The sequence below is a fragment of the Contarinia nasturtii genome, unplaced genomic scaffold (assembly GCF_009176525.2).
Source record: "Contarinia nasturtii isolate CC-2019 unplaced genomic scaffold, AAFC_CNas_1.1 Cnas_scaffold_129, whole genome shotgun sequence".
NCBI lineage: Eukaryota > Metazoa > Arthropoda > Insecta > Diptera > Cecidomyiidae > Contarinia > Contarinia nasturtii.
The window spans coordinates 6,598,183-6,622,564 of record NW_022197486.1 but is presented as its reverse complement, the minus strand read 5'-3'; the positions used below and the strand labels follow the sequence as shown (position 1 = coordinate 6,622,564).

At 33.4% G+C, this 24,382-nt stretch overlaps 3 protein-coding genes across 5 annotated transcripts in view; all 3 read right to left on the bottom strand.

The window, feature by feature from the left end:
* Window positions 1–1,889: 1,889 nt before the first annotated feature.
* On the bottom strand, window positions 1,890–5,648 carry LOC116348266 (lipase 3-like). The gene is made up of 9 exons (XM_031779190.1): window positions 5,538–5,648; window positions 5,254–5,455; window positions 3,972–4,010; window positions 3,525–3,844; window positions 3,245–3,409; window positions 2,928–3,012; window positions 2,235–2,377; window positions 2,072–2,147; window positions 1,890–2,001 (listed from the first exon to the last, which is right to left on the bottom strand). Exons 1-9 carry the CDS (start codon window positions 5,604–5,606, stop codon window positions 1,931–1,933), a joined length of 1,170 nt encoding a protein of 389 aa, XP_031635050.1. The 5' UTR covers window positions 5,607–5,648; the 3' UTR covers window positions 1,890–1,930.
* An 853-nt stretch (window positions 5,649–6,501) lies between these two features.
* LOC116348247 (lipase 3-like) overlaps window positions 6,502–24,382 on the bottom strand; it is a 36,935-nt gene continuing 19,054 nt past the window's right edge. The window contains exons 1-10 of one of the 3 annotated variants that reach the window (XM_031779169.1): window positions 15,060–15,105; window positions 11,655–11,772; window positions 11,382–11,580; window positions 7,983–8,021; window positions 7,712–7,885; window positions 7,430–7,575; window positions 7,208–7,369; window positions 7,065–7,149; window positions 6,864–6,982; window positions 6,502–6,796 (exon numbers count right to left, since the gene is read on the bottom strand). In XM_031779169.1, the coding sequence (XP_031635029.1) occupies window positions 6,653–6,796; window positions 6,864–6,982; window positions 7,065–7,149; window positions 7,208–7,369; window positions 7,430–7,575; window positions 7,712–7,885; window positions 7,983–8,021; window positions 11,382–11,580; window positions 11,655–11,759 (1,173 nt within the window). In that variant the 5' untranslated portion in view covers window positions 11,760–11,772; window positions 15,060–15,105 and the 3' untranslated portion in view covers window positions 6,502–6,652. Of the gene's footprint in view, window positions 6,797–6,863; window positions 6,983–7,064; window positions 7,150–7,207; window positions 7,370–7,429; window positions 7,576–7,711; window positions 7,886–7,982; window positions 8,022–11,381; window positions 11,581–11,654; window positions 11,773–11,925; window positions 12,022–15,059; window positions 15,106–24,382 lie in introns of those variants that run through there. The other 2 variants (XM_031779177.1, XM_031779162.1) reach the window with 2 other exon arrangements.
* LOC116348237 (larval serum protein 2-like) lies at window positions 16,604–19,133 on the bottom strand. Its single transcript, XM_031779152.1, has 3 exons — window positions 18,756–19,133; window positions 17,079–18,601; window positions 16,604–16,995 (listed from the first exon to the last, which is right to left on the bottom strand). The coding sequence occupies exons 1-3, from the start codon at window positions 19,111–19,113 to the stop codon at window positions 16,765–16,767; spliced, it is 2,112 nt and encodes a 703-aa protein (XP_031635012.1). The 5' UTR covers window positions 19,114–19,133; the 3' UTR covers window positions 16,604–16,764.

Below are 24,382 nucleotides of genomic sequence, written 5' to 3'. Positions count from 1 at the left end.
CTTATCAATTTGCTCTCTCCCTCTCTCTATGTGCACAACCCATTTGGAATCGCCGACATCATTGTCGTTATTTTAGTAAGATGCCATTTTCAAATACGTTAGATGCATTCAAACATTCAAAGAATGAAATTTACTCATTCTAAAATTCAATACACTTAAGACTCACTTCAGGCTTTCTTGTTCATCTAGTCTGACAATATAACGACTATTTTACTATCTCCGTACCATCACAAAATATTTTCCATTTTCAATGCTAACTTTTTTAACCAATTTTTACGAACATTGCGAGCTATCTTACTATTTCTCTTTCTCTATCTCCCATTCTCTCACATAATCTAGAGCTCTTTCAATTTTCGAGAACATGGAAATCTATTATTTAATTTACACATCCTAATTCAGTTCAACTTGTTTCGATGAAACGACCAACTCCAATACAACATTAAAAACGAACGAATTATCAATGAGTACTTAAAACGTTTTAACTTTAACTTATTCTATTAGCGTAAATGCTTCCAATTGGAAATTACTGATTTCAATTTGATTTCTTTCTTTATCTTTCATTCTCTCTCTCGCTCTCCCTCTCCCAATCTCTTTATCACACATATATTTCATTTTCACAATAAACGACTACATCATATGCCAGAATGAAGAAGAAAAAAAAGTCACGTCAACCCAAATCGAAATACCGTCTGCATGCATGCACAGAAAATCCTTCTCTTTGAACACAAAAAAAAGACGCATTAATCCTTCAGAATTATGGGCATGAATACCTTAACGTTTATTTAATATATAGCTAGAGAGAAAGAGCGCGCGCATTGATCATGATCACCTTGTGTGGACCTATAGACAGTGTCGCGGTACATATTTTTATTCTCAAAAATATACACATTTTGATCCATAATATACATATTTATGGCTTCTGAATGTTAAACATCGTATTCTCTCTTCCGAATCCGACTATAATAAGGAATTTGATATTCGGCTTAGGAGAACGGGCCATTTTCCATTCGAAAGTGAATAAAGAAGGTTTAGTTTGATTTCAATATTCAAATTATATGTACTGTTCGATTATCGAGGCCGGTTAATAGAAATTGAAACCTACTAAAACTCTTTCAAAGGACACCATTTTTCGGAGAATTTATATCTTTTTTTTCTATTTTATTCTCACTTTTGACTCACTATATTTTTTTTTTAAAAGAAATAGAATTCCGACTTTTTTTCGGGCAACGAGCAATTAAAACTGCAGCACACGGTATCAATAGCTCCGCTTGAATTATAGTTCAACTGAACATTTTTCATTTTGAATATGAAACAAAACGAAAAGTCCGAAAAATTTCAAGTGCTGCACGCAAAAAAAAGAGGAATCCATCATTTTTCACAAGCGACTTGGAGCACATTTTTTTTACCCGACAATAAACAAACAAGTAGCAATTAACTAAAAGCAACAAATGGAGCACTTCCCTTTTGGTGTACACAGCTCATGCTCATACATACCGTATATAAATATTTCAGTGGCAGTGTATCCACTGGTTAAACAAAACACTTGATATCTAAAACAAAGTTCAACGCAAGCACCATCAAAATTTATGATTCGTCAAATTAATATGAGGCAAAGGCAGAATGCCATTGTACAACCATGCCATATTTTATATATTACTACGAGTATGGGTTTTTATTTGAATTTAGTTGAATTGAGTGCGTTGTTGACTCAACTATATTAAACATATACGAGTATATCCAATGCGCTGTACGATGCACTGAATTGTAATAAAACCACGGATTTTTGTTTTGTTTGGTTTTTGTTCGCCCAAAGTAACAATAATACAATTTCATAAAAGAAAAACAATTCGAACGATTTCATTTTTTTTTTTAATTTGGAATTTATTATTTGGTCGTCAGTTGGATTTTGGACCGGATTTTTTTTCTTCTGCTATGCATGAGCATTTATGACACGTAAAATGATTGATTGCACTTTATGAACCAGGCGTCCCATTACAAAATCTAATGAAATTTCGAGAAAAAAAAAACATTTTAAAATTAATAAAATCAAAAATAACAATCTTTTTCATACCTAAATGGTTAAAATACGGTATTTTGTCAACGGCAACCACCGTTTTATTTATTTTGCTTATTAATTTCGGAATGCTCTGGAATTGAAAAAAAAGAGATAAATTAAATTGAAATAAAGACATTGAATTTTTATTGCTCAATTCCATCGAAATAATACGACATACCTCAGGATGAACTAAGGCATCATTGTCTCCATACATGATATGCACTTTGGTTTGAACATTTGATAGATTGTATTCTGGTGGCTTTCGACTCATGTACAATTTCATATTTCGATTTCGTCCATAGTCAAATTTCTGGAATCGCCCTACCCATCAACCGAATGGGTTCCGAAAAATGAAGAGAGATAGAAAACAAAAACGGTTCAAATTTCAACATTCCAAACAAATTAATCAGATAGAATTCAAGTCGCCTTTCTTTCACACTTTTGCTTTGTTCAGTTCATTCACTCGTAGAGAAGTGGCGCAGCGTGATCGAATAAAATAAAAACGTTCGCTTACACACTCTTTCTCGCTCTCCAGGACATTTTGAACGAAGCGAAATGCGTATAAACAATGACACAAAAAAAAATACATATACATTACAACTGTGTGAAATAGTGAGAGATAGACGACGTGCGGTCAAACGCCTCGACTTGGGAATTGAGAAACTCTAGATGACACAGGTTTGACCGTAAATTATTCAAAATGAGAGAGTGTAAAAAAAAACAACTGAACGATGTAAATGAAAATGATGGAAAGAAAAAAAGAGAGAAACCGTTGACTTTTCATTTGGAAAATATGATTTACTGATTTTTCAGCATCGTTTGTGTGCGTTTTTTTCTCGCCAGCGTTTTTTTTCATAATGCAAATATTCACCCGATATAAAAAGTTGCCCGAAATGAACATACTGCAGATAGCTTGAACCGCTAGGATTAATCGCTGCATACTCGCGCAGCAACTCCTGTTTGAAAAAAAAAAAAACGAACACGAAAAAAAACATACAAAATCGTGTTAACAAGAGATTCATTAACGGCGTTCATGTAATATTTCGCTCAATTAATTGAAGAGTTCATGCTTTGCTTTTTTCTTCTCTCTCTTTCTTTTACCAATAATATTATTTAGTTTTTAAATGAATTATTTTCAAATTGAATTTGAATTTGATTATTAGTATATACTTTTTTTCATGTTTTTACATCATAATAGCTGTTCGGTGCAAATTCGCCAAAAAGGTAGCTTAATACACATTTACAAATCTCCGCAAAGAATGGGTTGATGCATATTTCACCTAGCGGCTGGAGAAACTTTGAATTTGTTCGAAAGCTGTTGAATTCGTAAAATTGATTCTGCTCTATAAATTTCTGTAGGGGGAAAAACGAGACGGAAAGAAGCAAATGAAAACATAACAAATGCATGTTGGTTTCGGTAGTGTTTCTTAAGCTCATCGGTGATTTTTTTTATTTTGTAAATATAAACCTTTATTTCGTTCAAATTTTCCAAGAGCGGTGTCAACAGTGCGTTATTGTTTATCATAAATACAGCGGCTGCCATTGCATGCACTGATGAAATTTTCGCATTGTATTCGGGTCGTTCGCTGAGCAATGCAAAAATCACCGCACCACCCTGTGAATGACCGCCATAAATCAATTGACTCTGATTGGTTCTAGCTAAAATAAAATCAATCATCGCTGGCAAATCGTAAATAGCAATTTCGTGCCAACTGAACTTCCAAAATTGCCATCGATTTGGATCAAGTGTGGTATGATTTCGTGAGAATGTATTACCACGAGCATTGCCTGATAACCAAAAAGAAAAGAATGAAAGAAAAAAACATGGAAAATTGTATTGCAAGTATTCATTGGCTGGTTTAAATTGCTTTTAGGGTTTAAAGAAATCGAATTGAATCGACGGGAACATACATACCTAACCAAACATCAAAGCCGCGCTGTGCAAAATAATATCCTGCAAAATAAAATCAAATCGGTTCTTGGTAACAAAACATTAAGAAAAACTAACTATAATATGTGTGTTGTGTACAGCACAAAAATCACTCTATCGAAATAGCGTGTTTATGACTCGTTCGAACTGTGTGTGTGTGTGTATGTTTAAAGAAGCTAGACGCTGAATGCAATTTATGCGAATATTACATTGTGCGCTCACACGCAAAGCAAATGCTAGAAACAACACACACACACTTTTGTACACAAATTGACGACTATCGCAAGTCTAGGCAAAATATTATGCAGCACATCGTCGTCAACAATTGAATAAATTAATTTCATTCACTTGCCGATTTGATATATAAACAAACGCGATGCATACGATTAAGATGAAAGATAGAGAAATGAGGAATAGAGAAAGAGCGAATTATTGATGCCGCACATAATTAAATCTAATATGCACGAGATTAAAGTTTAAATGCAACGCATATGAATTAGTGTGACCTGAAATTCGATTGAAAATAAAATGCTACCATATTTGTTTACATCAGTAGTGTGCGGAGTCCCCTGTTATTTGGATGAGACATTTTTTTCGAATTTGCTAGGGTTTTTGATTCAAAAAGTGAAGACCTTTTTTTTAGCTCATCAATGTAGAAAATTGAGGAGAATTCTTTCCATTTGCTAGGGTTCCGAGATATTTTTTTCCGAATTTTTTGGGTTAGAAAAATCAACACCCCCCCCGAAAAGTTTTCCTCGCACACTACTGCATCATATATTAAAAAAATGAAATGTGATTTTCTTTTCAGCTTATAGTTTGCACCGAAATCTTGGACACCGTAAGGATTTCTAGTTCTTCATGGTCTGCCATGGTTTAAAAAAAGTGTTATGTTTTCGTTTAAAAAATAACATTTCAGTATATCACTTACATTCTAGCCCATTCATTTTTGACCGTTCAAGATCATTCAGCATTTCAAAATAGTCGCAAGAGATTTGTCAAATGGAAAAATGCATTGCAATCGGACAAGATAAAATAACGTGATTTTTTTTAAAAAGACATTGGTGTTAATTCAATGCTATTGAAATATGCATAAATTAAAACAAGTGACAGTAAAATGACTTGAAATGATCAAAAGCAAAAATATGTATCATTTAAAACTCGAAATCATAAAAAATTTTATGTCACTTCATTTGGAGTATTGGTATATAAATCACATTTAATCGTCACTTTACAAACGCTTTTTAAGGCACATCACATTGCAACTCACCCATTGATATGTTTGGATAAACGATATAATCCAAAGACGATGACTGCAGTCCATGCATGAAGAACATTGGTTTTTTCGGATGCTTCGTATTATCGGTTACATTTGGTACGGGTGGAATGTGATAAAGCCGTAAAATGTAGCCATCATCTGTTGTTATGTAATATCGTTCAATGGAAAGTTGAGTCGTCTGAACCATTTCCAACTGGACAACATAGCGGTAGTAAACGGATAAAATGACCAAAATGGTTCAACAACAAAAATCAGCAAACAATTGGTATATTCACCATTTGATCAGTTGATGTGAACGAAAATAATTCGATGAATAAAAAAATCACAAATATTAAAGTAATCATTTTATTTATTGTGCACGAGCTTCTATAGAGTTTCGCCTTGTTTAGATGACTGAAATTACATTTGATTTGAATCGATTTGAAAGTGTTTTTATATATATACGGCAATTTTTTTTTTCATTTCATTCTTTTCATGCTATAGCTAATTGTATAATTAATGAATTTTCAATATCAAACGCAAATTATTGTCTACTATAATTGGAATTATATTCGGTTTCAGGTTTTGTGAAAAGAACATTGAAAAATGTCTAGTTCACGTGAGAATACGATTTTATAGAACGCATACAATGTTGCAGACTCACTGATGTTGCAGTTCATAGAGCAAATTGTATTTAGCTAGGTGTTTTCTTATCGTTATGAATAAATAAATGATATTTCGGTGACGTAACGTTTGTGATTAAATGCAATTGTTTTCTTATGAGAAAATGACAGTAAATCATGTCAAAAGTACTGCATTTGCCGAAAAAAAGCATTAAATATTTCTCCAAAAATTTTTAAACCCAGTTTGAAGAAAATATCAGACAAATTATTGTGTTAAAGAAAAGCTTTTATCGTATAAATTATAAAAGACTACCAAAGAAACTTTTGAAGTTGGGATCACATATAATATTTCTTTTATATTTGCAAATTCTTCTAACGAATTTATACAGTTTTGATTATGGAAGTGTCTTAAGACCATGTCACACATATTTACCGTAAAACATTGTTGTTATTGTAAATGATGCACAGTTTGAAGTTGATGCATTCAAATTCAGGAACACGAATGTAATTTTCAATGCATGTTCATTCATTGCTTGTTCATCTCACCATCTCACGTATGGTAAGCGATACCGTATTTTGCCAGATGAAAATGCACAATACGTGTTTGTATACAACTAAAAAAAAAGACTTTCAACAATTGACATCCACTGAACCAGAATGAAACACAATTTAATGTACCGAATAGGATCCATGGAGAAAAATACAATTTAATTTACAATACAGAGAAACAATTTCAATTTTTTTTATCTATCCATTTTGATTTGCACTGTATTTATTTGATTTCATTTTCATGTATGTGCATTTATAACTCGTAACATAAGCGATGGTAGTTGGTGAGCTTGCTGGCCGAAGAAAAAATCGTAATGACTGAAATCAGTCTCGTCAACCGCAACTAATGTTTTGCTCAGTCTGCGTATCAGTTTATGACTACCCTGAAATAATAATCTCCTTTTTAGCGATACATCACATTTTAATTTTCAATTTGAAATAATGACATACCGTTGTGGGGACAATGTAATCATTCGTCCCGTAAATAATATGCACTTTTGTTTGAACATTTGAGATATTGTATTGGGGTGGATTTCCTAGTTGTTGATCATCAAATTTTTCGAATCGACCTATGCAATGAAAGAAAAAACAATGCATTCTCCTCATTATTTGTTCTTTCAAAGTTTTTGAAATAAATTAATAATTCCTCACCTGTACGGAAAAGCTGTCCAAAATGAATGACTTGTAAAAAACTCGAACCGCTTGGATCGACAGATAAATAGTCGGAAACCAAATTCTGTTAAGAAATGACATTTTTATAAAATCATATTTTCCAACAATCATATTTTTTTTACATTATAATAACTGCCGGCTGCAAGTGGTCCGTAAAGATAACCGACCAGGGACTTGCACAATTTTTCAGAGAATGGCGATGTACATAAAATAGCCAGTGGCTGGAAATATTGTGATGTTCTTCCACCTAACAATTCGTACAATTGAGTCTTCTCGGCCAATCCCTATCGAATAAATGCTTTAAGTGATAAAAATGCATTTAAATAAAAAAGAATTAAACAAACCCGAAAATGACGTAGCTTTGTCCATATTGGAATTAGAAATGATTGTGCATTTTTCAAATAAACGGCCGCCGCGATAGCATGTACTAATGAAATTTTCTTATTGTATTCGGGTCGTTCGCTAAGTAGAGCAAAGATCGTTGTGCCACCTAATTATCATAATATGAAAACTTGAGAAATTGAAATTTTTTTTGTATGGCGGTGTTTTTGTATGAAATATCGGGACAATTCATGAATGAATGAAATCATTCTTACATAATTATAATATAAAATAGATGTATATACCCTGCGAATGCCCTCCGTATATTAATTGATTGTGATTGGATCTGTATAAAATGAAGTCAATCATCGCTGGCAAATCGTTCATAGCAATTTCGTGCCAACTGAACTGCCAAAATTCTCCTTCATCTGGATCAAGCGATGTATGATTTCGTGAAAATGTATTACCACGAGCGTTTCCTTATAACCAAACAAGAACGAAATAGATAAAAAGTGTGTCCATTTTCAATGCTAATAGACTCGAGAGAGAAAGTTTATTTGCATACGATATAGATACCTAACCAAACGTCAAAACCATGCTGTGCGAAATAATATCCTGTAAAATAAAATCATATTTTTTTTACTAAAATATCTGGAAATAAATTAATCGATAAAAAAGGTATGATCATCATACTTTCTAGGATAGAAATAAGAGACGAATGTGTGTTATTTAAACATTTTTCTTACAATTATAAAATTTTTCTTTAATGATCATTTTATAACTTCAATGAAAAAAAGATATAAAAGTTTTATTCAGAAGGTTACGATAATCATAGGTTCTGACACTGGTAAATCTAGGGGGACATGGCAAATCGATATTTTATTTAGTCTAAAAGTTTCCAGTGAATACATTGATGAAAGACTTTTTCATTCCATATTCTTCATCAAAATCGATTCAATTTAACGGGAAAAACCCTAGAAAACTGGACGAATTTTTCCGTCGAAAAACCACAGCAAATTCCACGTTCTCGGAAATATGCTACCTATGTCAGAACTCATGAAGTTAATCTAAAATATATTAGTCTTAATTATTATTGAAATTATTGGTCAATTTTATTCTTAATAAATTCAGCAAACCGCAAGACTTTTAATTCTATATTGCTTATATCGAGCATGTTACATTGTCAAGAATATCAAATAACCTTTTAAGTTCTTTTCATTTTACTCGACACTTATTTATACAATTAAAAACTTGTTTTTATTAAATTTTGGATTTTTTTACTTTAAAAAAGCTACCTCCTATCATTATTATATTTCATTGATCACCAGAGCATCTTGATTTGCTGCTGCTCAGCATATAGCTGAGAGCTGAGAAATGCTGAACTCGTGCGGCTAACGCATACGAAACGGATGACACGCACACATGCATTCTCCCCGTTTAAACGGTTATAAACAGTTGTTTGGTCGTTCAATTCAAAACTCAAAACTTAGTAACCAGTTGAGTTTGAAATTGTGTTGCGACCGACATATGAGAAGCTGCGAGAAAAACATCACGTCGCATCCCTCGTTATTTTGCTTACGTAAGTGAAAGCAAGAGATGAGATGCGACGTGCTGTTTTTGCTCTCAGTCTTTCATATGTTCTGAAAGTGTACGTCTAACGCATACGAAACGGAAGCACGATACATATTCCCCTTTCACTTCGTATGTTCGCTGGTATAGTGTGTAAACGTTGTACCGGCAATAGCGTCAACGGCAGCACATACGAAGCGATAGGGGAATATGTATCGTGCATCCGTTTCGTATGCGTTAGCCGCACGAGTTCAGCATTTCTCAGCTCTCAGCTATATGCTGAGCAGCAGCAAATCAAGATGCTCTGTTGATCACATCTATTTTGATTTGTGAGCGAAGAATTGAGTACGTATTGGGTGTATCGATTAATTTTTACCGCTGACTGTTAGATGTCGCCACTTAAACTTGTATGAAGTTTGACAGGTGAATCCAATTGCATTTTGTACATGTGACATTTGCCAATCTAATTCAGAGCAGAAAGATTTATTTTCGACACAGTGTCATTATTTTTTTATCAATTCAAAATGGATCGCGATAAAATGTTTTTCCGAAGTGCTCTCCTTTTCTTATTTGATACGAAGAAAACTGCGGCTGAAGCGCAACGAATGCTTTCGGATACTTATGGTAAACAAGCTCCAGTAGATTCTAGCTGCAGAAAATGGTTTCAACGATTCAAAAGTGGTGATTTTGATTTGGAAGACAAAGAACGACCAGGTCAGCCAAAAAAGTTCGAAGATACGGATTTGGAAGCATTACTCGATGAAAATCCATGTCAAACGCAAAAACAACTAGCATTGGAATTAAATGTCTCTCAATCAACCATTTGTGAACGTTTACACGCAATGGGAAAGATTCGAAAGCTAGGAAAATGGGTCCCACATCAACTGAACGAAAATCAACTCAAAGCACGAATCACTCCATGCAGAGAACATCTCAAAGAACACAAAAAACATAGTTTTTTGAGTCGAATTGTCACTGGCGATGAAAAGTGGGTCTATTACGACAACCCCAAACGTAAAGGAGCGTATGTTAATCCAGGCCAAACAGGACCATCGCAGTCAAAACGAGACATTCATTGCAAGAAGGTCATGCTGTGCATTTGGTGGGATCAAAAAGGTGTCGTATTATGAGCTGCTAAAACCAGGTGAAACGGTTACAGCCCAACGCTACCGCATGCAATTAATCAAAATGGAGCATGCATTGAAGATTAAACGGCCACGGATAGCGTCTAAACAAGACAAAGTTGTGTTTCACGATGATAATGCCAGGCCACATCGAGCAGACATCGTTAAAAAAAAAGTACAAGACTTCGGTTGGGATCGGCTTGATCAACCCGCGTACTCTCCAAACCTTGCTCCTTCTGACTACCACTTGTTTCGATCGATGCAAATGGGTTTGTCCGAGATATCGTTTCGAAATCTTGAAGGAGTGCGAAAATGGATCGATGAATGGATAGCCTCAAAAGATGAGGAATTCTTTCGACGCGGAATCGACAAGCTACCAAGAAGATGGGCGGAAGTCATAGCTAACGATGGGCAATACATTGGTTAATGTACTCATTTATTTTGTTATTCAAATAAATATAGATTTTCACCCAAAAAACGGTAAAAATTAATCGATACACCCAATAAATTGAAAATAAAAGAAAAATCTTACTATTTTTTATATTTTCATCCTTTGATAATTCATATGGAACCAGTTAAACCAAGTTAAACTACGAACTTTCATTAATAAATTTCGATGTATTGCGTTTTTGCAAATTAAAAACGCCACAATAAAACGATGAAAAATTCTTAATTATGCCTAGACAGCAGTAATTATGCATGTCGTCAACAATTGAATACATTATTTTCAGTCACTTGCCGATTGTTCACACCAAGTAATCGAAAAGATAAATTACTAAAATGTCGCACAAAACGGAATTCCGTTAATATACAAAAAATATTTATAAAAGTCTTGAAAGCATTCTGTTTTTTAGCATTTGAGGTTTTCCAAGGGGCAAATTAGTACCAAAATACCGTCGAGTATTAAAATATTACCGAAAATACCGAGAAGTATCGAAAGTGTAAAAAAAACTGACACATACAAACGCTCCCATAATTTTGTTTCTTTCATTTTTCTACCATTGTATGTTTGTCGGTGCTCTTTTTGGTACTTTCGGTACTTTTGGTAATGTTTTAATACTCTTTTTTTAGTACGGACTTTTCAATTGCACATTTTTCATTTATTTGAAATAATTTATTGTCTTTATCAAATTATTTTAACCAATGCTGAAAAAAGAATGAAATGCACACAACAGTTTGTGTGCCAAATTTTCTTTTTATCACCATAATCAATTTATTCTCGAGCAATGGATTTTAATGTGATAAAAGCTATTACATGACAAAGTTCACAAATCGTACTCACCCGGCGAAATGTTTGGATAAACAACATAGTCCCTAGAAGATCCAGTCAGTCCGTGCATTAATAGTATTGGTTTATTGTGTTTTGAATTGTTGACGGTTTTTGGTGATGATGGAATGCGATAAAGTCGTAAAATGTAGCCATCGTCTGTAGTTATGTAATGTCGTTCAATTGTATAGCCAGCCGCTTGAACTCTCTTCAACTTGATAACGTTGCCAACAATTGTATTGTTAATAAAAAAATGTATAAAATCAATAAACAATTATTTATATTCACCATTTGATCAGTTGATATGAATGGAAAATGTTCGATGAACAATAAAATCACAATTATTGAAGCGATCATTTTATTTGCGATGCGTGAGCATCTGTAACGTTTCATTTCGTTGAGATAACTGAAAATAAATGATTTTTGTTCAATTCACATTTTCAAGCATACGTTTATTAAGATCTATAAAAAATTTCAGGTTTTCAACGAGTAGATAAAAAGCTGTCTCCTTGCGTGAGGTATTTCGTTTTGAAAATTATAGAGTTACATTGTCACTAACGTTTCAGCTAGATGAATTTGACGTAATCTGTTTATATTGGCGCTTGTGTCTTATTAAATCAAAGCAGCAGCAGCAGCAGCAGTAACAACAACAAAGCATCGAATTAATATCCAATTTATCGTAGAATTTCGTTTAACAAGTAAAATGTGCACCAGCAGCGGTGATGGCATCGGAAAAACTTCCGAAAGCATGCTTACGAAAGTGTTTTTCTCAATGTGTATGAAATTGGTGTTGTACGTTATAAGAATGTCATATTTCTGATAATGGTACCGCAAAGTTATGAAATTGCTGGAATTCACATTCACCGGACGTTTATTCAACGATTACCGCATCAAACACCAATAATAAGATTTATACATTGAAGAGGGTGGCCACCAGAGAAAACATATTCCATACTAACTTTAAGCAACATGACGCAGTTGGAAACCGTCACGGAATTTCAAAATAGAATCACTTCCAAATGAAATCAAACTGAACTTTTTGACAAATGGTTTCACATATACACATTCACTCTCTCTCTCCCTTTTCTTTTCGATTTTTTCCAACAATTCTTCACAAACTGTGTGATATCTGCGAAATATCTGTATTTTATTTACATTTTAGGCGCGCAAAGTGGCAATAAGAGTGGTTAGAAGAGGGTTTTTATAACGTTTTTAGGTGAAAATATATGATTCTGCACGCGTCAGGCATAGAGTTTTGTGTCACACGAAACGTCGAGAGTTTTTAGTTGCTACATAGTATCACACGCTACTCGCAAAAGGGAAGCACACAGAATGAGTCAGAGCACGACTGTTGTGTGTGTATGCTTTTTTCTCTCGTCTTCTCTGCATTTCCATTTCTGAGATGAAAGAAAACCGAGAACACACTTGCTGAATATGGTGCCTGTTTAACGGAGTATCATATTTGGCCTATTCTTTCAGCATAAAACTTTTTTTATGATAAAAGCACTTTGGTTATGACACATGCACGCATACACATACGACATTAGCATGAAGAATGTACCAAACACAAAATGATACCTAGAAAGAAGCGCACAAAAAAAATAAACAACATAACAAAATAAGGAAAATAGCGAAATAGCCTCTTCTTTTATTCGTGGATGAATTATGGCTGGCAACGGAGTAGAACGCTACATTTTCCAGTCGCAACAACAATAACCAAAGTAAATCGCATAAAGAGCAAACACCATGTGACAGACAGGAGAGAGAAATAGTGCAGAGTTTACAACAATACGGCATAGCCCAAGTATCGGTCGTGCTTAATGCTTATTTTTCTATCTGTGTATTCGAATAGATGTATATACAGAAATGCCCAAGTGCATTATTGCTCTACAGTCAAAATACATACATGCGACAGAGATGTAGAAGAGAGAGAAAGAGAGAAAAAAACCATCCCGAACCGTAAGTACTTGACAATGTTAAATTCACACACAACCTGTAACATTCTTTAACATACATATAAAAGCAGATGTGCAACATTAAAACTCACGTCGAACGAAAGTAAGCTATGTCGCTTTTGTTGGACGGGTGGGTGGGGAGAGTAGAACGGGAAACAGGATATAAATGACGATGTGCAAAAAAGGGAGAGGAAAAGTGTTCCATTTCATTAGGTTTCATATGTGATCAAACCTTTTGGTCAAACGAAGATTATCAAAGTCCTCTGGTCATACAATTGATCTGATACACTTCTAATGGCAAATAAAATGTGTATATGATTTAGGTCTTTGCCGTGGCGTGCAATACATAGCAATTTTTTTTTTGCCATATGTATCTAGAGGGCACGGAAACACCAATTTATTCTATTAATATTGTCTCTTTTCGAATTTCGTTCGAATCAAAAAGCCCATTCGCATCGAATGTTCGATACATATATACAAACGAAACAATAGTACACAAGAAAAAAGCACCCAAAGCCAATTTATTGGTATTTCTGAACTTCTGATTTGCTCGGTTCTTTTTTGTTGTTGCTTCTTTTAAGTCATAATGTCTCTAACTTTCCATTATATACAATCATCGTGTAATTAGTTCATATCCACTTAACAAATTATTGACTTATGTTGACTCGTTCAAATTGAATGCGCTTGAAGGTGCTGCACATTCTCGTAAAATGATGTGAGAAAACATTTTATCTTGCGAAAGACGAACACCGACTCTGAATTTGTTTCGAACTGGTCAAGGAAATACTACAAAAAAAACCAATCGATTCAAAATATTCATAGATTGTATATGTGTGTGTGCGTGCAGTTACAATCACTCGATCGAAAAATCCTTTGATTCAATTTCAATCACATAATTACAGTCGCATTTCATGAAAACCTTTGACGTTGTAATTGAACTGAAAATAATAATTGGTCACTAGGTGTGTGTTCGGTCGAATAAACTTTGTCATCGTTGCATAATGTGTGTGTGCATTGCCAATCAATTCGACTCACAAGCGATGATCGAAAATGCCAAAACAAAAACCACCTTTTTTTAATGAATTGAAAGTGCGGTCAATTTTCTTAAACATAAACAGACACAGTCAAAATATTTGTCCATTGATTTTGTGTGCAGTGCATAGTTTTGCTGACATTTTTGTGTATATGTTTGTTTTTGTTTCTTTTCATATGTGTGTTTGCGTACTGTGGTTTGCATCGAATAACACACATTTATGCGCTGAATTAGTTCATCTAGATGGAAGATGTTTGAGGAAATAATATATCCGGTCTCACGAAAAAATGTGTGATCACCATATCCACAATATATTTTTTGAACGGAAACTAAAAGCAAAGGGTCATTACTCGTCATCGTTACTACATTATTGAATCAATCAAATTAAAATCATTCTCTTCTTATGCATACACACAACTTTCAATATTATTCACATTCTTCTCTCTCTCTTTCCCCCGATGTGCTCGTGATCCATTTTAGTTTTGTGCGTGTGGTTGCCAAACATTTACACATCAGTCTTTTACACTTACAACCATATTATATTTCGATGACATTAACAGCTGGATCCTTAATGCACACGAATATTGGAAATATTCCGGTAGTTTTGGATAATTTTTTATTTCAAAAGTTTTTGATGCATTTTTATTCGGGTCAATGATACCACTTATTTATGTAAAAAGTTTTTTGCTTGCTTGTGATTTATACCTGGATAAAGTTGGATTGCTGTAAATGAGTTTGTGTTAACATAATCTACGAATTTTATTTATGAAATCACTCCGAATGTTATCCAAACATTAAATTAAGTGTTAAAAAAACTCAGTTGTTCATTTTACACGTTTTTTTTTTCGTTGGAAATAAATATTATTGATTTATAGAATGTTTTTTTACGAAAACTAATCTCTAATCTAAATGAAATAACGTTAACTTAATTATTTTCAAGATACTTTATTAACTGACTGTTGAATTAAACATGACCAAAGTTACTAAAATTACCGACTTAAATACAAGATTTTATTTCTTTGAAGGTTGAAATGTGTTCCAAAACAAAATAGCATTCTGAAGAAAACCGATACTAAACGTGTTAACTGAAAGTTTAATTAAAATAAAAATAAAACAACATTGAAAAGACACGTGCATCAAAACATAGTTGATTATTTATCTTATCAAATTAAATAAAAAACATGGTTGATTATTTATTGATAAACAAACACGAAAACATTTATTTTAATTTAAAAGAAAACAATCTGGAAGAAACATTTTATCTGCAAAATACATGGGTACGAAATTATCCTAGAATTCGGTAAATAAGCGCAAAATGCGCCATTGAAGTAATCCACTCCTTCGTTCGAAGTTTTCGATAAATTTGACTTACAGAATTGTAAAAACCTATTTTTTTTTCAACTTTTTGGTACAAATATATTTCTGCAGAGGATATATATATATAGAGATATTTCTTATATAATAAGACCATATTTGTGGATATTTAACGATATTCACCCATGAAATCATAATCAAATTATAAATTGATTGAGTTGGTCGTTTCAATCGTAACCCGCCCATGAAAAATCATGTAATTCCATCGAGATTACATGCCATGTATGTAATAATAAATGTTCCGTTAAATTGAATTCAAATCAATAATGAATAATGCGATTATTCATTTTTAATAGACTCCATCAATGAAAGCTTAAAACGCCGCATATTTGAATGGAGACGCCCAAATGTGATTAATGTATTTATGCTATGTGCAGCATCGCTGGCACTGGTGATAAAGCTAAACATTTTCTGTTTAGCATCTGTTGGATCGAATTGGAAACACACGTTGAAATTACTTTGTTTTGGAACTTTTAAGACAGTTTTCAAACCGGTTGCGCGGATTCATTTAATATTTCCAGAACCGGCTGCAATAAAATTATTTTTATTTAACAAACATAAACTTGACTTTGTTTGTGCAACTTTCTTGCCAATGAATAATGATATCGTGCACTATTTGGGTTCAAATTTTACAACGCCAAGTGAATACGGTTTAAATTGCATTCATCTGAAATAACGTATGTTGCTGCAAACTTGATTCGAAATTGTGTTAACGACTGATCAAATAAAGTTTATTTGTTGCTTGAGGACTTAATCACATATAAATCATGAGAAAAATAAGCTCCAAGTAATTGAGAAAAGAAAAGATTTTTTTTTTCGTCTGAAAAAAGAGGAAAACAAAACAACGTTCAATTTTTGTCGTTAAATAACGAACATTTGCATAATCAAAAATTTATTCAATGAATCAAGTTTCAAACTAAAAATACAGAAAAAAAGTTGTAAAAAATTGTAAGATATATAAAAAAATGTTGATTTTCCATTCAGACAAGAAATGGATTGCTTTCGATTTGGGGATTCGCAGTGGCCGGAAAGAAAATTAAGCATCAACTTTGTGATAGATCAATACATCTTGGTAGTACATGTTTGGCAAGTACCAATTATAAACATCAATTTCACGATCAAGAGGATAGTAGAATGGAAGAGAGTCAATCCATCTCGAGCCGGATCCAATGCCAGTTGAAATGACTGAATCAAAAGTGCTGTATTGTGGAACTTGTGGTTCGTGGTACGGTGAAATGTGAACGAATATTTGATACAAACTACCTCCCTGTAGAAGAGAACAAAAGAAGAAACAAAAACAGATTTAAGTAAAACGGTTGTGATTTTCAAGTTTTTTTTTCAATTATTTACCTTATGGCCTCTTGGTAAAATCAATCGGTTCGGGAATCCAGAATGAGCTTCGGTATTATCCAATGGCCATACCTTTTGTCCGGCACTAGCCGACAAAAGCCATTTGTACAATTCCAAATAGGAGGTGCGATCCTTAACATTCATAAAGAATTGTTGTGATTCACGAATAATTTGATTATTACCACTGATCAAATCATATTTGAATGCATCCAAAAGCACAAAATTGTTACGATTTTCATTGAGATCGATCAAATGGCCATATTCATCGTATTTTGGTCCAAGATAAATACGAACAACTGAAGGAACCTTAACATTCGACACAACATTGATAGTAACTTTGAATGGGACATGATTCAAGCGTAATTGACGTGCTTTGATGACATAGTCATCACCGTTATAGTATGAAAGACGTCCGAATCGTCTTAATTCTGACACACGATCGGGCAGATATTGTTCAATATCAACTGCATTCGAAATATCAGCATCAAAGTAATCAAAGTATGTAATCAATTTATCAGTTTGAACTGAATCAATTTTAACGCCATCAAAACTAATCTGTTGCAATGAATATGGTTTCAATTGAATCGCGTATTTATTGAAAAATGAATAGATGCGCTTCAAGAACATCCAATATGCTGGATCACGCAATGTTGTTTCCGGATTGTATAAAACACTTGGCAATTCACCGCTAACATGATAGTCTTTGCCCAAATATTGGCCGAAAGTCTTGTAAACGTAGTACAAATAATTGTAGTATTTAACGTTCAAACTGTCTGGATTGCCTTGGATCAAATTTCCCAAATATTCAATGCCACCGGGATAGGCAAAATTGAAGTATGTTCCGTTGCTGAGCAAAAAGTGTCCCGAATCAAGGGCATTCAATAAACGTTGTTCGTACGAATAGATATATTCAATGTTGAAGTAGTTTCCATTTTGGTAAATAACGTGTCCAGATTCGCGTGATACATAGTTTTGTCCATAGTATGTGCGAATGTTTGGATAGTATGCACCGATCGGTGACCACCAATTGAATTCTTTAATGCTTCCCAATCCAACCGACAGACGTTCCATGTAATAACGTGCCAATAATTGTTGATGGATGTACAAATAGTATTCACCACGACGATCTTTGTACAAATTGTATTCAGGGCCGCCCATCCAGAATGGATAATCAATGTGGAAATAGTAATAATATGCATTTAAACCAATATCCTCGAGGAAATAGGAAACCATTTGATCTTCATAACTATTAACGTATTGGCCACTGTAGTTAGCTTGAATAACAACGTTGTAAATGCCATCAACTTTTTTAACACCATAGAAACCTTGTTGTTTGTACAATTGAGCACGTTGAATTACATCAAAGCTGAAGAAATAGTGTGGGAAAATTTCATAAATGGCTGGCAATTCCAAACCGGCCAAGTCTTGACGATGCACAACGGCAACATTCAATGCATAGACAAAAAGACCGGGATTTACGTTGTATCGTGCCCAGAGTATGGTCTTGTAGAATGTGTCCCAATCTGCGAAATTAAATCATAATAATTAGTTTGGTTTTTTGAAGTTTTTCGTTAAAATAAACTATTGAATGGAATTGAAATTTCAGAGCACTTTTACAATAATAATTCCGTTGTCAATTCCTAAACATTTAGTTTGATTAAATTTGAAACGATTTACCTTTAGCATAGTAGAACACATGGAACAATGCAACAGCTTGTTGACGATGAAGATCGTTGTAAATTGAAAATAGTTCGTTGTATGGGATCAATCCCTTTTTGTAGAACAGCAAAAATTCCTTAACAGCATTCACATTGTTGTAAAATTCCAAGCTGCGTTCCAAGTCATATGAATTCACAATATTCAAATATTCGGGTTTGTAAATCGAGACACCGGGTTGGTATGGATGTTGCAGTAATTCGAAAATAATGGCTTGTTTGCCCAACAAATCCTTATCAGCGGGTTTGGATGGACCGCTTTGGAAAGCGAACGATCCCGCCACAATGCTTACAAACAGAACACTTATGATAGTCTTCATTTTGTCGACTGAATTCAAATTGAAAATCTTCGCCTTTTATACAATATATCCCGAAAACAAAATCACACATTTGCAATTATTTGTTTCTCATTGCTTAATCTGGCGTTTTTTTCGGTTTTTATAAATAAATTAAATTATTAAAAATAATGACAATGTCATTATTGACAAACAAAATATTCTATCGCAAAAGATGATAATGTTGCAATTAAACCACTCGATCCGCCAATTTCAATGTTGTGGCTATTTAAAAACACAAGCGACATATGTTGATGATAAACAAATATGACCTGTTCAATAGTAATATAATTATTTTTAATGCCACCGTGTTATCGTTGCGCAGCCAAATCAAATGGTTCACCAAATCAGCCGCCGTTCCCACGTTTTGTTTTTCACATTAAATTTGATTATACATATTTGGCTTTGTTTATATTAAAATGTTGTTGTTTTTTTTTCGTAATACACAGATACACTTTTTCCGACTTTTTCATCGTGCTGTTGATATATATAAAAAAACGGTAATTTAAATTTCAAAATCAGCCTCTTGTGAACCATTCTATCTATGCGGTATGTTTGTGTTGAGATACACTTCACTGAGGAAGAAAGCGAATGAACATCTGCGACCGATAATGCGATTGCAATTCAATTGTTGTTTATAATTGGTCATATTTGGCAATGTACATTGTCATTGTCAATAATAAATATTTTCGAATTTATTCGACTGCTGAAAAAACTGTATATTATCATCACCTTCAACAGCGAAATAACTTCTCATTTTTTTTTTTTTTTTTTTTGAAAAACGAATATTGACAGATTGAAGCATAATAGCGGTGTATGGTAAGATTGTCAAAGCAAAAGCATCAAATTGATTAGTTAAATTCCGTTCTTTCTTTGTGAATTTTGTATAGATTTCAAAATGATTTTCGTGCACATAAAAATTGGACTCGATACAAATCGTCTCTTTTTTTCTTCTTTTATCTAAAGAAAAGAAGATGAAAACTATGACGAATATTCATTTGTTCTATTCCATTATGCTGGCAGCATCAAAGAAAATATTCATTTAGACCCAGAGAGTGCTGATAAATTACATCTGTTACAATGTTGAATTAATGCGTTTTTGTTTCCGTTATCTGTATCTGATTTTATCATTAGTTTAGTGAACGATCTCTAGATTTTTCTGTATTTGAAACATACTTCACATGGCATGGATTTTTGTTTACATGCAATGTTTTTGAAAGTTGTATATGATGTCAGTGAAAGACGTTTGTTTTGCTAAAACCTAAATGAAAATTTATAGTTCTTGCAACCGTGACAATTCATTACCCAAATCAAATGCTGCAATAGACGGAAATCGCATCAATTGGCCTCTTGTGGCAAGAAATAAAAACTATATGGTTTTTTATGGAAAAAACACGCTTTTCCTTCACGCTAAATCCGAATAAAATTGAACCGATTTACAAATTGAGTTGTTTTTATGTTTATTTTGCTGTCGGACCTTCTTTTCATCATATTTTTTTCTTACTTTTCATCTCTGACATGTAAACTGTTCATTAAGTCATATATATCGCCCACAAAATATCATGTTATTGAGTTATATGTTTGATGATTGTTTACATGCCACTCTTAAAAAAATGGTGAACGATAAGTATTGGGATGTTGATTGAAAATAATATGCTATGCACCAGAATAATCATAATGTGCGAGTGCGTTGACATTGGAGTTGAATTGTAGTGTGACCTTCAGTTCATAACTGCACCACAGTTGCTGTGTGTGTGAGGTTGAAAAAACTTTCTGCATATATGCAAATGCTCATTCACTTTTGACTTTGCTTTTTCATGAAAAAAAAGAACGCAGATGGAAAGAATGGTAAAAAAGAAGAATAATCGAAGATTATTCCGTTGCAGCATGAACAACAATAGCATTTGTTGTGTGCGTATGTTATGATTATTGCCATCATCGGGTTATGTCGGATTGTGCTGGCATAATTCATATAACTCAACTGATTGTAACATCATTCAAAACCATACCACTCGTTCTCACATCACCATTCAAATTGTACAAATTTCGAGAGCAAATATCTAAAGCAATCGAAGCAGATGTCGACGATTTTCAGTGAATAATGAAAATGCAAATGATTCAAATCGATACAAAAGATGCATATTTATAGAAAAAGTCTTTTCTTTTAATGTTTAAGCTCTTATGTGTGGTTAAGTAATCTAAATCTTAATTTAAAAAGTCCAATGTCGAACATTTTGATCTCATTTCATGGCTATAGGAAACGAAGAAATGAAAATGTTGTTGCCAACCAATATACAAACGTAAGCCACGAATGATCGAGATTTTGATTTCATTGAATAATTTCTATGCTTGATTGGTCTGGCAAAAATGCACTGTGATGGTGTGATGATGATAATATTGACATACAAATATCCATCAGTAATCTTTAAAACGTGTTTATTGAATACCCAGTGGATGGAATTCCTTGAGTTTATTCAACAATAAAATTGTGCACCATCAGAAGTATAGAGAAAAAATCGATTTTTTCCTTTGTTATTTTAGATTGCACATTTTCCAACACAATCATTATTTCAAAATATCAAATTAAAATATTTTACAAGAGAAAAAACATGATGCAAACATATAATGAACAGTCTATCTATCTCATTGCAAATGTCATGTGTTTTTTTTCCAAAAAAAAAAATGATAATGTATTTCGAACAGCAGCGTCCTTATGATAAGAGAGAAACACGTTTATGAAATTATCTGAAACATTAACAAACAAATTGATGATTGCTGCAATGATTTGGCCACTGAAGTGATGATTTTCCAGCCAAAAAGTAATTTTTTGATAAAAAAAAAGTAATTTAGTGAAAAAAAATGCAAAAATGAATGGTTTTGGTTAAAAATCTGAATGTAAACGGTAAGTTAATGCTCTAGAATCCGCATTGATTACATTGGTTATGAAATACAATGGAAATATTTATCGTACATTTTTGGTACGCACTTCACTTTCAATTGAGTGAAAAAAGAAGTGTTTTGTTATTTGTGTCAATTTGCGATGTCAATGTTCCGCTCCATTCACTTTGATGCGGAAAAATGGATCGAAATGCTTGATCGAAAACCATCATTCTGCTGGTTATTTATGTAAACTGTACTGTACTCTCTACCCCTCCTCTCTGTATATCTAGGTAAGTCTCTCGTAAATTAATTTTTTTTTGTTCGACGTGAGCGGAAGAGTTTTTGATATGTTTCGGTTGTAAACGATAATAATGCATTATTATGGCAACGACAACAACAACAACAAAAAAAGAAGTGATGATGGAAACGGCTGAAGATGAGTGATTTTGTGAGAATTGCACACATGAATCCGGATTAGGTCTTTGTTTGTGCATTTCAACCGATTTAACAACAATGTAATACAGTATGACGCATATTTGGTGTGCGACAACGGTGTGACGACGCTGCTGAGCGGGCGAACGATGTGAAAAAGAGCAGTATAAGACAACAGTTGCACCAGTGGCATAAATACGAACTCATTAAATACCGAGACACAAGAGAAACAGACGCATCAAAATGCACACACTTCATTACGAATCTATCTCGATGTTTATCCGTTGTGTATTTTCTTTTCTGCACTCCCAGCATCTGTCTTCTATTCCCATTCAGACCGACAAACAAAAAATTAAATACAACAAAAAAAAAACTATAATAAGCAGCGGCTTTTTTCTCTCGTTTTGGATTGAAGCAATAATAAAAAAATACGCGCGCACAAGACATTGCACTCGGTTTACAACCGCTGTAGATGATGATGGCATGACGATTTTTGACATAGTTTCATGTAACTCGTTTGTTTACAAAGACAAACCTCCTTGAATCAACGGTAAAAGTGTAAATCATCGTATCGTTTGATTAATCATTTGCATTTTATGTTCATCGTCATTTGTTATGCCCCTTTCACACGCGATACATATTGCGTCGCATCAATACACGCATTGATTGTAGCGTAGATGATCAAAAGTCAAACAAACAAAGAATCAAATCTAATTCATTCGTTCTTTTGAACGATGGTGATGAAATCATTTTTGCCGCCGAAACATACACGGATACCAGAATCATTTCATCCGTTTACAAAAAGGTCATAATTTATAAATATATATATATTGTGACTTATGTTTTAAATAGATTTCGAAGAAACTCTTTCAAATATTTATGGTTGGCATTTAACTAACAACAACAAAAAATGCCAAAAATCAACACTTTTCTTCATAATATGCCGCTATTTTTTATGCTACAGTTTTTGTTTCATTTTCTAAGACGAAAGTGTTTTTCTGAACCAAACACCAAAATTTATTGACCAATTTAGATGCAGCATTGTTCACAGAAGTGATTTAATTGGCCCGGAGAAAGAAGAAGAAAACAAAAAATTAGGCACACATAACATTTCAGACATTCAGTCAAATGATGAAAAGAAATCAAAACATTTTTTTTCTTGTCTTTTTAGCATTACAAAGCAACATTGGATTAAAACATACAATTTCTTTTGCCCAACCTTCTTTTACTTGGCGCAAAGAACTTTCTTATGGTGTTGTACACGATGTTGTTAAGATTTTTTTCTTCGGTAACAAAATTTCGGCACAATTTTTTTTTATCTGGAATTCGTTCGTCAAATAGGGCTACTAAATATTTTTTTTTTCTCGGATACATCGCAAGAGTGAAGAAAAAACAGAGTTCAAAGCGATTTACTGAATGATGAATGAAAATGTAAGTTAATTAAATTAAAGTCGAGAACATTGTTGAAAATGGTGGTAAAAAGCAGTTTTTCGACACACTTTTTGTTCTTTCGGAAACCAAAAAAATTCACGTCTGGCTATAGCTATGATCACTCCAAGAGCAAAACCAATCGAAAAAGATCAACAACGCGCATTTTCATTTGACTCTTTTGAAACCATCAGCCACATGATTTTGAATTTCATTTGATGAGATAAAAACAAAGAATCATGATCAAAATTCGGTGTATGCATTGCGGCAAAACGAAATAAACCGAATTACAATGATGATTTACTATTACGAGCGCCACAAGAAAAAGCATAACAATTTTCCGAGTGCACACTGACCAGACCAAGAGCCAAGTTGCTCTTTTTCTACGGTAACAAATGTTTTGGCCATTTTCTTTTGTATATGATCATTACGAACTATTTGTCTATGCCTACCAATGTGCGCAAACTCGCTCATTTATTTGCTCTCTGCACAGGCAAAAGCATAGTAGCAGCCG

Excerpts from the sequence above, each read along its gene's own strand:
- LOC116348237 (XM_031779152.1), bottom strand. The coding sequence starts at position 19,113 with ATGAAGACTATCATAAGTGTTCTGTTTGTAAGCATTGTGGCGGGATCG. Across the intron at positions 18,602-18,755 it reads TGTGTTCTACTATGCTAAAG|ATTGGGACACATTCTACAAG; the intron begins GTAAATCGTTTC and ends TTAATTTCGCAG. Across the intron at positions 16,996-17,078 it reads TTTTACCAAGAGGCCATAAG|GGAGGTAGTTTGTATCAAAT; the intron begins GTAAATAATTGA and ends TCTCTTCTACAG.
- LOC116348266 (XM_031779190.1), bottom strand. The coding sequence starts at position 5,606 with ATGATTACTTTAATATTTGTGATTTTTTTATTCATCGAATTATTTTCG. Across the intron at positions 3,013-3,244 it reads CACCGAACAGCTATTATGAT|GAGTTGCTGCGCGAGTATGC; the intron begins GTAAAAACATGA and ends TTTTTCAAACAG. Across the intron at positions 2,002-2,071 it reads ACCGTATTTTAACCATTTAG|ATTTTGTAATGGGACGCCTG; the intron begins GTATGAAAAAGA and ends AAATTTCATTAG.